At 40.4% G+C, this 13,455-nt stretch overlaps 1 protein-coding gene and 1 long non-coding RNA gene across 3 annotated transcripts in view; one reads left to right on the forward strand and one right to left on the reverse strand.

The window, feature by feature from the left end:
* The window catches only part of LOC109316406, an 8,211-nt gene extending 5,657 nt beyond the window's left edge, over positions 1-2,554 (forward strand). The window contains exon 3 of the long non-coding RNA XR_002102834.1: positions 2,543-2,554. This is a non-coding gene — a long non-coding RNA (uncharacterized LOC109316406). The remainder of the gene's footprint in view (positions 1-2,542) is intronic.
* GOLT1B (golgi transport 1B) lies at positions 182-13,381 on the reverse strand. 2 transcript variants are annotated; one of them, XM_019544461.1, is made up of 5 exons: positions 13,270-13,381; positions 10,803-10,894; positions 6,964-7,142; positions 3,722-3,803; positions 182-2,141 (listed from the first exon to the last, which is right to left on the reverse strand). In XM_019544461.1, the coding sequence occupies exons 1-5, from the start codon at positions 13,292-13,294 to the stop codon at positions 2,103-2,105; spliced, it is 417 nt and encodes a 138-aa protein (XP_019400006.1). In that variant the 5' UTR covers positions 13,295-13,381; the 3' UTR covers positions 182-2,102. The 2 variants fall into 2 exon arrangements, with proteins under 2 accessions (XP_019400006.1, XP_019400007.1); XM_019544462.1 differs by lacking the exon at positions 13,270-13,381 and adding an exon at positions 12,835-13,131.
* Between the last annotated feature and the right edge of the window lie 74 nt (positions 13,382-13,455).

Here is a 13,455-nt window from a genome sequence, read left to right on the forward strand (position 1 = left end):
GGGGCGGGGAGTACTTAACATAAGTCAGTCATATAATTCACCCCCAATCAGAACCACAAACTAGTCACATGAACAATCCATTCTTCCATTACAGTATTCATTACTTTTTTTAAAAGACAGGAATAAAGACCTAACAGTTGCCAACATCTATTTAAATTAAGATTGTTGTCTGTTTTTTTAAAAGTATTTGATTTCCATTAAAAGCTATTAAAGCATAACTAAAAGACTTAAGTGTTACAATTTTTTTAATTAACATTACAGATATTCAGGGGCAGTTATAACTGGTTTGCCTCTTGAGGTAGGAGCCACAAATCATATTTAGCCCTGTCTGTAAACTATTATAATACACCAGGAAACATAACCAAGTTATTTCAATAATAAAATTAAAAGGCTGTAGTGCCACTGACTAAATGTAAAAGATAATCTGGGCTATTATAATTGAAAACCCAGTGTAGTTCTTTTGTTCCCAGAGTATTTGGTATAACCTTTGGAGGAAAGGTAGTTTAGAAAATTAGATATTAGTGCTGCATATATATATGCAACCAGAAACCCAACTGACATGCAAAAGATACTTCACCCCTACTTTAAAAATACATATAATGGATCTTCCCAGTTTAAAAAAAATTCTAAAAAAAAAAAAAAAAATCTAACTCAAAGAGAATCAATTGTTAGATATAGATTAATCTCCAACTACTTCTGAGAAATTGTCCCTGTAGCTTGACACATTTTTAGCATTACATTTTGAGGGTGGGGAGAAATCAAAGCATCCAGATACAAGTAATTTGTTTTTCCTTTCTTTTTTTTTTTTTTTTTGTAGCTTGTTTGCTCAGGTTAAAAGAAGATACTACCAAGTCTCAGTCATTTGGAAGTGTATGATGTTAGACATTCCAGCAGAAATAGAAACATGCTACTTTTGCAGTACCAGGGAACCTTTTATTCCAGGTTTATGCCAAATGCTACTATAATGCAGATCAGATACATATTTGTAACTGCAATTTTCCCATGATTGACATGATCATTTAGAAAGGTCTGTAGACAACAAAGAGCAATTAAGCCACTTATAAAGATACTCAGATTGACACGTTCTCCAGGTAACTTTTAAGTTAAATCTTTCAAAGACAGACAATATTTAAAGCTTGTTATTACTATTAAACTCCTTCCCCCCCCATATTTATTTTGTATTTCTTGGGCAAGAAAGAAAGTCAAAGCTTCCCACTACTTAAAAACCATATTCTGTATGCATTTCACAGGGTTCATATTAGCACCTTCACCAAATACATCATTGCATTAATGGTCCTTGACATGCAAGGATTTATTTGGTAACAAAATGGCTGCAGTCTGATCTGCATGTGCCCACAGTAACATGAAAAAGGAGAACAAACCCAAAGGAGAGTAAATCAGTTTTCAAACTTCCTTGTTGAATTGTACAGGTTCAAGATGAAATATTACTGAAGATTGACCATTTGCATATTCCAAAACAGGAGACAAATACAATCAACTACATTTGGCTTTGAAACATTAAGATAACAAAAGTTTATTTTAGCCACATATTTACAAAAAAGTTTTCAGCAGAAATGTGTGGGGGTCTCCATTGTTGTCACACACACCTAAAAATGACCATCCATCTTACTTCCATGCAAAAAACATCTCTTGTTAAAGAGGGACTTTATTTTTTTGAGGAAGGCAGGTGAAAGGTTGGGTTGGCAGAAGGGTAGTGCTTCAGAAATCATGACCTGTTTGCTCTACTGCACCTTCAAAATAAGGAGGTAAAGTACAGGCATCACTCGTTCCAGGAAGGTTCCTTGCAGTTAGCATGTTTTCCAAGAACAGGGAAAGCTGTCTTGAACAGTTGTTACACATGGATTATCCCATGACTTTGACCTCTTCAGTTTACTTACTGAATTTTGAGTCATTTTCTTAGAAGCACACTTGCTGAGCTTCTTCTTTAATGTATTCTGTAGACTATACATTTTAAATTAAACTTATGTAAAGAATGTTACAAGCTTTTCCTTTGTACACAATTTACTTTGTGCTGAATATTCTTCAAAAGGACTTTATAAATAATACAGTAACTTTAGAACCAGTCTTCCGTGCACTTGTCATTATACCATGTTGTTGCTTTCTCCAGCTTTATCTACAAGCTGTTGAAGAGAAGACAAGAGAGAGAATTCTTTAAGTTACCTGCCAACATTTCTGTATCCACACTCAAGATGTTCTCAAAAAAAAACTGGTACTTGTGCACATTCACGATGTGACTGAAAATGATTAAAGTACTCACCAAGTCTTATGAGATTTATGCATTTGTAAAATTAAGTCTTATATTGCAATTGTGTTTCTGCATGATATGCGTTTCATATAAACAAACAGCAAAATGTGGAGACACAACAGATGAAAAAATAAATCAGAAGAATGCAGGTAATGCTGCTAGCTTAATGACCAATAAGAATAAAAAAAGGAAAAATGTCAGCCACACATGCATTAATAGACCAAATGAAATATATCAACTGACCATTACTGTGGATTCTCTTCTGAGCCTACGTAGGCTTTGAATAAAACATTAACAATTATCTTTTTAAATAGGATTTAACCCCATTAAGATCAAATTATATATAGGCAAGATCAATTTCTGAATGGAGCATTCAATTGATCATGGATTATGAATCAGACCTTTGCCTGAGGCTGTTAGATGACAGATTTAGAACAAAAAAAATTTAAAATCAGTTTTTTCAAACCAGACAGTTTAGCTGCATATTCTGTCAATTTTACAATGTAGGTGTTAAAGTATATCTTTCAAAACTAAGATTAAAAACACTAATATTAAAGTTACGAGTATATATAGAAGTTTGCACAGTAAAAGTAGTTGACACCCTCCCTCCCCCAAGATTATCATCTCGGGTATCATTTCATTCTCTTCAGTTCCTTGGCTTTTTGGATAAGACTGGAGTATCCAACTTCTAAGTGGCTGAGGGACCACATGCTGCAGGCTGCGTCAGGGCAAGCCACAGGCCACAAGCTATATAGATAACCTTCCCCTTGCTGAACGATATGCCCTCCCACACCCCCATGCAGGACCTCCCATTCCTTATTGCTGCACCATACACTCACATAGTGCATTGGGGGGGGATGCACCTATGTGCCCTCCTAGCCCACTGCTGCACCACAGAGCACTGCCTCACCCTCTAGGATGGCAACAGGTGACCAAAGTTGGGGGAAAGGAGGGAGAGCCCAGAGACTCCAGCTGCTGCTACAGCCAGAGCAACAGGGGGACCAGCAGCTAAACAGGAGCTTATGGTCCACAACTTAACCACCACAGGCTGTATGAGGTTTCCTTTGATATATTGGACAGGTCTGCGCAAAGAGAACGGCAAACTATTTTTGAAAAAATACAAACTTAGTAAATGGCAAAAACAACCTGCCACAGTGGGCCTAAATAAATTGAATCAACTCAAGTAGGTCATCTGTTTGACTACAGTGAGGCAAGGAACGTCCATTGTAAATCTCCTTACTTTCATTAGCTTCAGCAGAAACTGAAATCTCTTGCTTAGACCTGACTATAACCTGCAATGTGCAAAAGCTGCACACGCACAAAAAAGCAAAAGTTGCCCATCTCATTTTTTGCTCTAAAACTACATACATACATTTTCTGTATTACTATATGGTAGATATCCAACAATCATGCATTGAAAAAAAGCTTCAAAGCTAATAAGTAAGACACACTTACCGAACTTATACCAGGTAAATTCAAGAGATAACCAAGAACTGGAACTCTTCTAATAAAGCCAACCACCACAGGAAAGAAACCCCTGGAACATAAAAAAAATTAGGAATTGACATAGGATTTCAGACTATAGGTTATTCTCATTGTTTCTTGCATACAGACAAGGAGGAGTCCTTTAAAAACAGGATTGCACTGAGTTACTGCAGCTTGTTAGCAACAAAGTAGTTATGTTGTAGCTATTTGGGCTATGACAATTTAGGAGGGAAGGGAAAGAAAATTACAGAAAAAAGCATCCCTTTTAAAATCTCCCTCCCCCACATTCACAAGAGCCTGCTTTTATAAGTTGGGTTTTTCAAAAGTACCTACTGTATTCTCTTGAATACGAGATGTACTTTTTAAAAGGAAATATTTATTGTAAAGATGGTCTGCATCTTAAACCCAAGTTTAAAAAAAAGCATAGACATGGCTTTACTTAATTTATTTGATGCCTTTTTTTTTTTTTTTTTTTTTTGAGTCTGAAAACTTGTGAGGGCTTTGAATTAATGGGCATTACAGCGAAAGGAATTCAGTTAAATCATTGCAAATACTGGTGTTCCCAACTAATCTGCATTTTGAAAATCTCCAATAACTTTTCAACATAAAGGCTACCAGTTACTCAAGCACAAGACTAATTTAAACAGTCTTGCTGATGATGCATGTGATTTAGGGAATAAAATTCTCACAGTAACTATATGTAAATGAAGCAGAATTCTATTCTGGGGTAGCTCCTGATGTTTTGGGAAGCCAGATGCAGAAGACCAAAATTCAACTATTTAGAAAGGATTTAAAAACAAAGAACAACATTAAGTCTGTTCACATATCTGACAAAATGTATGGTAAATACATGGTACACTTTAATATAGTCCAAATCTGTCCTTAAAGTAACCAAGGTCTCAGTAGAGCAGCCATTAGATTTTTGACAGATATTTGATTCAAACAGATTAATCTGAGACTCATGAAGTTCGGATGCAATATCTATCGGAACAATTTTTAACAAGGATATTTTGTAAAGAGCAATGTTGCTATCAAATTATTTACTGAGTTTCCTTTGATATTCTAGATGATTGGAAAAGCTCTATCCCCCTGATTTTAAGACAAAGACCATCTTTTTTTGTGGTGCAGAGGGCAGCAGGGCATCCACAGACTGTAGTCTATGGTCATGCAAGTTAGTGAGATATCACACGCACAGCATTATGAAGTTACTATGGGACCAAGTAGGAACAGACAAATAAACAGCAGCTATTGTAGTAGAAAATTTAACTTCACCAGGAGTGAAAAAATGAAACATAAAATTGTTTGAAACCTCGGCTCTGAGAACTATTCTGTTTTAATGAACACTGTTTTCTCTTAAGATTGTGGTCAGACTCTACAGGGCATTTGCTTTAACTACTTCTTTCCTCTAGACACTGTTCCTTCACATACAATATGCTGCCATCACCTGGTGAGAATAGCTGAATTGTGAACTGCAACTACATCAGCTCAAAGGTACAACTCTGTAATGATTTTAAGAAGGCATTTAAAGTTTTTCACTGTTATGAAAGCACAGTTAGTTCCTACTTTACATTGGCTGGGCTAGAGATCCAAACTGTTTGTATAAACAAGCCATTGGTACATGTAGTGAAATAATTTATATATATATTTTTTAAAATGTAGCAATTAACAACACACTTACAGCAAAAAACAGAAATCATCCATAAAGTGAATAAATCAAGAAAAACCTAAAACCAACACTTCTTTTCTCAATACTCAAACAAGCCTGATCATCCTGTATACATGATACAATCCTAGTGGTAATAATTAGCAAGTTAATGAAGTATGTGAACTGAAAACATTTCTAAATTAGAGCCCAAGGATGAAGTTTCAAAAGCCTCCCCATTTGACTTCAATGAGAACAGAATTAAGCCAATGCCAACTTCTTTTGAAAATTCCATCCTATGAACTGAAATATAAGATTATGTATTGATGATGTATAGCAAGGTGAAAAAGTGGAAAATCCCATTCCCACTGAAATGCATTCATTTCCCCCTGCCATTGAAACACTATGGAAAAACAAAAAAAACCACAAAACAAGAACACTGGGTTGTCATGAGCCGCCTGAGTCCAATACAATTTGAATGAACTAGTGACGATTTTACTGGAAATTTAGGGGTCACCTCTTCATATATAAAATTTCCTTTTCTCAGCCAATAGACCGGGTATTTCAGTAAAGTGAAAGCAATGTGCTGTTTCTTGATTTTAAAGGAATCATGTACTATGTTCAGTCCATTCCACAGACACTGCATTTTTAAAAATTTTGAAGAAAATATAAAACCTATTGTACATAATAATTTTCATATTTTTAACTCACCTTTGTTAACCCATGAAGAAATGCTGCTACCTACAAAGTAACTGCTAGGCACACCTGATAAAATTATTGCCATTGTCCATGTTAAACTTACCATTCTTATCAGCAACGCTTAAATACACTGTACTACTTACTCCAAACAGCCTGTCTCCTAAACTGGAAGCAATGTGGCCATCTAGGCAGTTTAACTGGCACTGTCACTTAACAGTGACAATTAGCCCACCTGAAGGGCTTTCTTCCAAACCAAGCAACTACATGGTTCAGAAGGCAGCTTGTCCAGAGCAGCTGTGTGTGCTTATGGGTGCTGCTGCCAAGGATGCTAAAATTACTGTGCAGACATAGCCCTCAAGTGCCTGATAAGTTAATCAAATCTGTTTTCATTATTTATTCTTTTCCACTACAAGAATGTTAGAAAGTTTAGTTGCAAACACAGCAGGACAAGGTGTAAAAAAAAAAAAAGTGTGTGTTAAACTGAATGCAACCAGAATTTACAGATATGTGCTACTTGTCAAGATGCTTTTTCAGGTGGTGCTAAGCTGCACACAGCCTACTTTTGGACCCACAAGATATATTGGCTTTTTAAATGTTTTTCTTTGTTGGTTACAAAATCACAGCATGAAGCTGCCAAATTCAGTGCGACTTGAGGTAATACATCTCAAACAGATTTAAGATAGCTTAGTCTCAAATGGGGGACTGGTATCCACCAAATTCCAGCTTGTTGCAAATATGAATCTCAGATCTGCACAAACATTTAAAAACAATCCCCCAATTTGCTAGTTTTAATGGAGACAGTGACTGCTGCAAGATTAGGAGGAAAAACAAGACATAAGAAGTGAGGAACTCCATTGTAAGCAAGTCTTACCTGAATAAAAGGAAGAACCCATAAATTTCAAGGACCATGCCTATCAAGGGCCAACCAATAAGAACTATAAGCACGCCACCCAGGAAAAAGCCTGTAGCTTTCATTTTGTGTTTCTGGAAGAAAAATCTAAATGTTCTTTCTAAACCAATAACAAAAGCCAGGCCAGCCACAAATAAAACCTAAGAGACAAAGAAAAAAAAACAACAACCTGTTAATGAATGTGAAATACTAAATATATTCCAGAAGGGTTTAAGTTTTAAACATTAATATTACCATCCTAAAGGCAGAGACTGATATCCTTACTGAATCTGTCAAACAGAGTAGATTTTAGCTAGCATAGAAGAGAATATGCTAGTTTTCCTGTAGAACTAACTACAGGGTTCTTTAAAGAGCCCACAATGAAACTTTTGTATTCAACATTACATTCTTTTCAGTTATTTACAAATTGGATAAGCGAGGGCCCATTTGTGGTAAATATACAGCCATCTTAGGAGTCCCTAAGAGAGTTGCCCATTTTCTAAGGTACTTATGATTAAGTGCGTTTGAACACTACTGATGTTCTTGAACTAAGGATTTATAGCGCAGACAAATCTTAATAAATGCTGAGTCAAATTCTGCACCTAACTTTTATAACAAAAACTTGAAGTCCCTAACTCACCAATGCATAATGCTTAAAGAATGTTAGACGTGCATTAGGAAACAACGGAAAGAGCCTAAGAAAGCAATTCTTAACCCAGGTACCATGAGAGCTTTTCAAGGGTGTCATGAGGTGAAAAATCCACCATGTTGGAAATGGTCTGACCTGTTGGGGTCTGAGTTCTTTGCAAGAGAACAAACTACTCTTTTTTTTTTTTCCCCCCCCCTTAGTATGGAAAAAATAATAATCAGTGAAAGGAAAGACCTACCATTTTCCAAGGGGTGCCTTGAAACTAAAAAGGGTGTCTGGAGGCCAAAAGTTGACAAGTGTTGGTCTATGACATATCAACCTCAATATTCCTTACTTTTCACTGTCACAGCCTTGACATTTGTGTACCAGTCATGACTGGCACACTAATGCTCATCAGCTTATTCCCACTGACGATATGTTTGATGTTTGGTTATAAATGTTTAAGTATTCCTCTAAGCACAGCTGCCATCTGCCAGCTTGAAAACTAACCTCATTGGCTGGAGTGAATAAAATGACTTCTGCTGCTAAGCCCCACCCCAAGTTCACCACTTTACTCAAGTGTTTTGTTCCTTTAAACTGTAATTTAATCACTCCCCTTTGTCACTTCACATTTTTCTTTCTTGTAAGGATGGTGTCCTATCAAATATATTTATTTTCTTTCCTGAAAGAAGAGGTGCTTTAGCTATATTCCCCAACTCCCAAGTAACTATTCTTGGATTTTCCTTCAATGGGTATCTTGTATTTGCCTCTACTGCTACTGCTTATGGAATCAACCAGCACCAAAATGAAGTTGATCACTGTTGCCCAGAGTTCTGAATGGTAAAAATAAAGGCTGCCAGTTCTGTAGCAGTCTTCTCATGCAGACTGGGAAAGCTGTGAACAGCAGTAAACATATTGGAAATCATATTTCAAAGACACCAGAACATCTCCAGATGCTTCTCAAGCAAATCCTAGGACGTCATTCTCCCGCTGTACTCAATTTTGGGCTCCACAATTCAAAAAGGATGTGGAGAAGCTTGAGGGAGTCCAGAGGAGAGCCACGTGCATGATCAGAGGTCAGGAAAACAGACCTTATGACGAAAGGCTGAGAGCCATGGGGATCTTCAGCGTCAAAAAGCGCAGGCTCAGGGGCAATCTGATGGCCACCTGTAAGTTCATAAGAGGTGTTCACCAGGATCTGGGGGAACATTTGTTCACCAGAGCGCCCCAAGGGATGACAAGATCCAATGGTTATAAAGTCCTGCAAGACCGTTTCAGGCTAGACATAAGGAAGAATTTCTTTAGTGTCCGAGCTCCCACAGTCTGGAATAGCCTGCCACTGGAGGTGGTTCAAGCACCTACTTTGAATGCCTTCAAGAGAAATTTGGATGTTTATTTTGCTGGGATCCTATGACCCCAGCTGACTTCCTGCCCCTGGGGAAGGGGGCTGGACTCGATGATCTTGTGAGGTCCCTTCCAACCTTAATGTCTAGGAAGTCTATGAAAACACAGCTTACATTCCCCATTTGTATTAGGAAGGTCATTCCTCCAAAGACCAAAAACTGAATCTATATATTTTTAAGTTTAAACTTAGGTTCTGTAAAAACTGAAGGTACAGTCAAATAAACTTTTCCACATAACAGGGCAGTATCAGTTTTCCAAATACCGATTATTATTAACTTTTACTTGAACTTCCTTTCTTTACAAGTGTTGCAAGACTTATCTGGTATGATAACTGTTACCTTACTTCATAAGATAACAGTAAAGGTACCAGAATGATAGCAAATCATAGAAGGCAATTTTATCCATAAAACATGTGGCACTAGTAACTGCAATAAAAGTTTCTTTGCTCTGGCTGATCCAATATGCCTGAATTCTGACTGAAAGGTACCATTAGTACCTTTGATTGGTTTCAGCATCAGTGGAAGTTAAATATTTAAGTGACCAAACCTAACCTTTCTGCTATACCAGACTCTCTTAGTATTTCCTATGACTCTGTTTCCATTTAGTACCGAAAAAAAAAAAAAGCAAAACAGCTTATAACAATACACTGGATACGTCAATCTACTCTGTGCAAAATCCACATACAGGTTTCCCCTCAATTTATGCAGTACATGCATTGCCGGAATACTGCTCATAAATCAAATTTGCATAAAGGGAACCCAGTTTACAATGCAAGAAATAGGGATGTGTTCCCATGGCAGTGAGGGAGGGAGTAAGGCTGGGACTAGGAAAGGGGTAAGGGGAAGAGTGCGGTTCAGCCCGTTGGCTACTCCTGGGGCTGCAGTAGGGAGCAAAGCAGAGGGAACTGTCAGTGGGTGCAGAGCACAGGACTGGGGAGTGTGGGTTGCTGCTGTGTGCACTCTGGTAGAGCTGTGGGGCTGCTTTGGGCTCTTCCCAGGGGGTGCCCCAGATGTGTGTACGGGATGAACGTAGGCAGCATTGGGCGCTTCCTGGCGCTTGTGGCAGGGCTGGGATGGGTGCTGCAGCCACTGCAGAATTTGCCGTAGAACCCCCAACCTGACCTTCCAGCGCTGCTGTTGAATGCCAGAAAGAGCCCGGTGCTGCCATCAGCCCCAGCCTGCAGTGGCCACATGCTCTTGTCCTGTGTTTATATCTGGGGGCATGCGCCCTGCAGGAAGAGCCCAGCACAGCACCCCAGCTGGCTGCCCTCCCAGGGTGTGCACAGCAGCAAGAGCCGTGCCTGCCCCTCCTCCCCCTGCACCCACTAACTGTTCCCTCGGCTTTACTTCCTGCTGCAGCCCTGGGCCTCTACTTTTCCGCACTCACCCCAGTCCCTGCTGCAGCAGCCCCAGGAGCAGCTGACACCACCTGCCTGCACCATGGCACAGTGCAGCCCAGGGGCTGGGGTGAGTGGGGACAAGCAGAGCCCTGCAGGATTTGGGGCAGAGTGCTGCGCAGTGGCTGCAGGCAGATGGTGTCAGCCTCTCTCAGAGAGGCTGCAGCAGGGGCTGGGGTGACTGTGGCCCCGGCCCCATGGCCCCTTCCCCTCTCCCCGAGATTTACCTGCTTGGAGGGAGCACCTATTCCGATCGCATGAGTGAACCTCTCCCACATATAATGAATTTTGGGTATAAAAATGGTCATTGCATAAAAGCAAATTTGCTTACACAGAACCCACATAAATTGAGGGAAACCTGTATAAACCAAACTGCAAATAGAAGTCACTTACGTTTCCAATAGCCAGAAGTGCTTTGTCAAAAAACAGAATCATTCCAAAGAAAAGGAAAAACACACCAAAGCCTGTTAATCCCATTCCAATCTCTGCAATATAAAAGCAAAATTAAAAAGTTAAATAAATACACTTAAGAAAATATTTCATACACTAGAGTGTACTTTGTGACGTTCAAGAGAAGTATGATAGTGTGTGTACATGACATACACCGGAGTAATTTATGCCACATTTTACTCCAGTCAGAAGCAGACATACGTGACCACCTAACTCAAGCTAACTGCATAAAGCAGCTGTTATTGCAGAGTCGGGCCATTAGGTGACAGGGCAGACATTTAGCACTCAGCCAATGTGCGGGGCAGACATTTAGCCACTTACCTACCTCAGAGTACAACCAACAATGGTAGCGGATACACAGTGTATGCTTTCTGACTGACTCTCTCAAATGTAACTTTACATCACAGAACAGCATTTTCCCTGGAGTAAATACTGTGTGTTGTTTGTCCCACTTTTCCTCTGGTGTAAACATGCATGCCCACTTTTGAAAGTATCTAATTTTGGAAGCACACTGGGGAAACCTGGGTAGAATTATCTAGGACCATTTTTAGACCATCACAAAATAAAGAAGAGCCCCATGTCAAGCAGTTTACAGATAAGCAGTTCATTTTTAACAGAAGCTTCCATTTTGTCATAAACTTCATTGTAGACTGTGACCTTTATGAAAGTTTGATCCAAGTGCATAGAAGTTGTCTAGTGCATGCTTGTTTGTGAAATGTCACTAAATTTGAAGCTACCTGTTGCAACACAGATCAACGTAAGTATGAGTGTGCATGTGTATGACTGTGTTCTGAACATCAAAACTTAATTACTGTCCTGTATTGTTAATTTCCCACTGGAGTTTAAATGCTAGAGACCTATTAGATCTAATGACTGGAGAAAGACTTGAAGGCCAAACTTGCATGACCTGCGTTATGCTGTATTTATCATGATGGTTGTCTGTCCTGCAATCAAAAGGTGCAACTACAGCATGTGAAGGCACAGTTATCCTAGCTCTGATTTAGTAGAATGGGTATCAGTAGCAACAAACATAGACTTCAGGCTGTAACCCAAGTACATAGCTGGGGGGACCCTAAAGGACTTGTGTGGCCCACACTGAAACCCATCTTCTTTGTTATCCAACGCTCGCAGAGCCATACCTTCTTGTGCTGCAATCCCACCTTTGATTGCACCATAGACACAAGTTCTATCACCTAATATTGCCTGAGGCAAAAATGCTGGCAGCAGGCCTATTCTAGCACTCCCATGAACGATAGGCTCTATTGGTGCAGCCTTTAGCTTCCTTGCAAAAACAGATACTACAATGTGTAGTTCAAATAATAAAATCTAGGTAAATGTCAAATTAGACAGTTCTCAGATCCAATTTCATACAGCTGGTAGCTGAGGACCACATATCCTTGAAATCCACCATTTTCCTCTACTTGAGTCACTTGAAAGGAAAATGCTGTAGATAATCTTATTAATTTCAACTCAAATACTAGAGAGAATAAAGCTTCAAAAGATATACCTGATGCTTGTTAGCCACAGGACCAAATACATAAATCACAAGCTGATGAAAGTACTCCACCAAGGCTGTTTCTGACCACATGCACAGGACAATACTTTGGTGAGCAGCAGAAGCAGGAGCTCTTCTGCTCTTCCTGGACAATGATTGGAAGCCCATACTTTTAGTCATCTTTTACTTGGGCAGATTCTGGCAAGTTTAAGAGGAGTAATATATTCAGAGAATATGGGTAAAGAAGAAACTGTGCTTTTCTCCCGATACCAAAGCTCTTACTAAGGGAGGTGGTCAGTCCACCTGACGCATGAGCCCTGTTAATATTCTGACCTCTCAACAGAAGAGTGAAGCCAATGCAATTCATATTAGGATTCTGTCTAGCAGCAGTGAACTTGTCAACCTCTAAAACTGACCGGTCTAGTAAATTTCAACCTGCTGAGTTTGCTGAGACTGTGCAAAGTGAAACGCTAGAGGTATCTGCACACACTGAAACAGAAGCTTATCACATCAGGTGAAGCAGTCCAAACACAAATCTTCCAGCAGCGCCCGAGGGTGGGCATCCTCATCTCTCACGTAGAGGAACGCCCGAGGGACAGGTATTGGTGGTTAAGAGTCCCTCACGCCAGCCGCAGGCACGGCTTCGATTTCTAGAAGCCAGCTGCCCAACGCCGGCGCGCGGGCGGAGACACTGACGCCAACACTCCCTTGCTTGCACGCGACTACGGAAAAACTTCTTCAAGGCTCGCGCGACCGAACTGTGACCGGGCTCCCAGCGGGGTGCTGCAGGCACACGGCGCCGCGCAGCAGCCACTCCCGTCGGGGCCATCTCTGCTGGGCGGGGAACCCGGAACACAAGCTCCTCGCGGGCCCCGCCACCTCCCTGTATGTCCTTCCCCGCCCGCCGGCGCTTACTCTGCGTGTCCGACAGGGAGATCATGGTGGCGGCGGCGCGGGCCCAGGGCAAGCGGGCACAAACCGGGCCGCCACGTCTTCCGGAAACACGCAGCCCACCGCCCCGCCTGGGCCCTACCACCGCTACCTCTCATTGGCACAGCGAGGGACCAATCACCACCCGGCTTCTTCGCGGCACCTCCCTCC

Source organism: Crocodylus porosus, unplaced genomic scaffold (genome assembly GCF_001723895.1).
Source record: "Crocodylus porosus isolate Cpor-Errol unplaced genomic scaffold, CroPor_comp1, whole genome shotgun sequence".
Taxonomy (NCBI): Eukaryota; Metazoa; Chordata; order Crocodylia; family Crocodylidae; genus Crocodylus; species Crocodylus porosus.

Bases quoted from the DNA above. Each gene is read 5' to 3' on its own strand.
- GOLT1B (XM_019544461.1), bottom strand. From the start codon at position 13,294: ATGATCTCCCTGTCGGACACGCAGA. The intron at 3,804-6,963 runs GTAAGACTTGCT...TTTATGTTCCAG, and splicing joins GGGTTCTTCCTTTTATTCAG to GGGTTTCTTTCCTGTGGTGG. The intron at 2,142-3,721 runs GTAAGTGTGTCT...TCTCTTCAACAG, and splicing joins ATTTACCTGGTATAAGTTCG to CTTGTAGATAAAGCTGGAGA.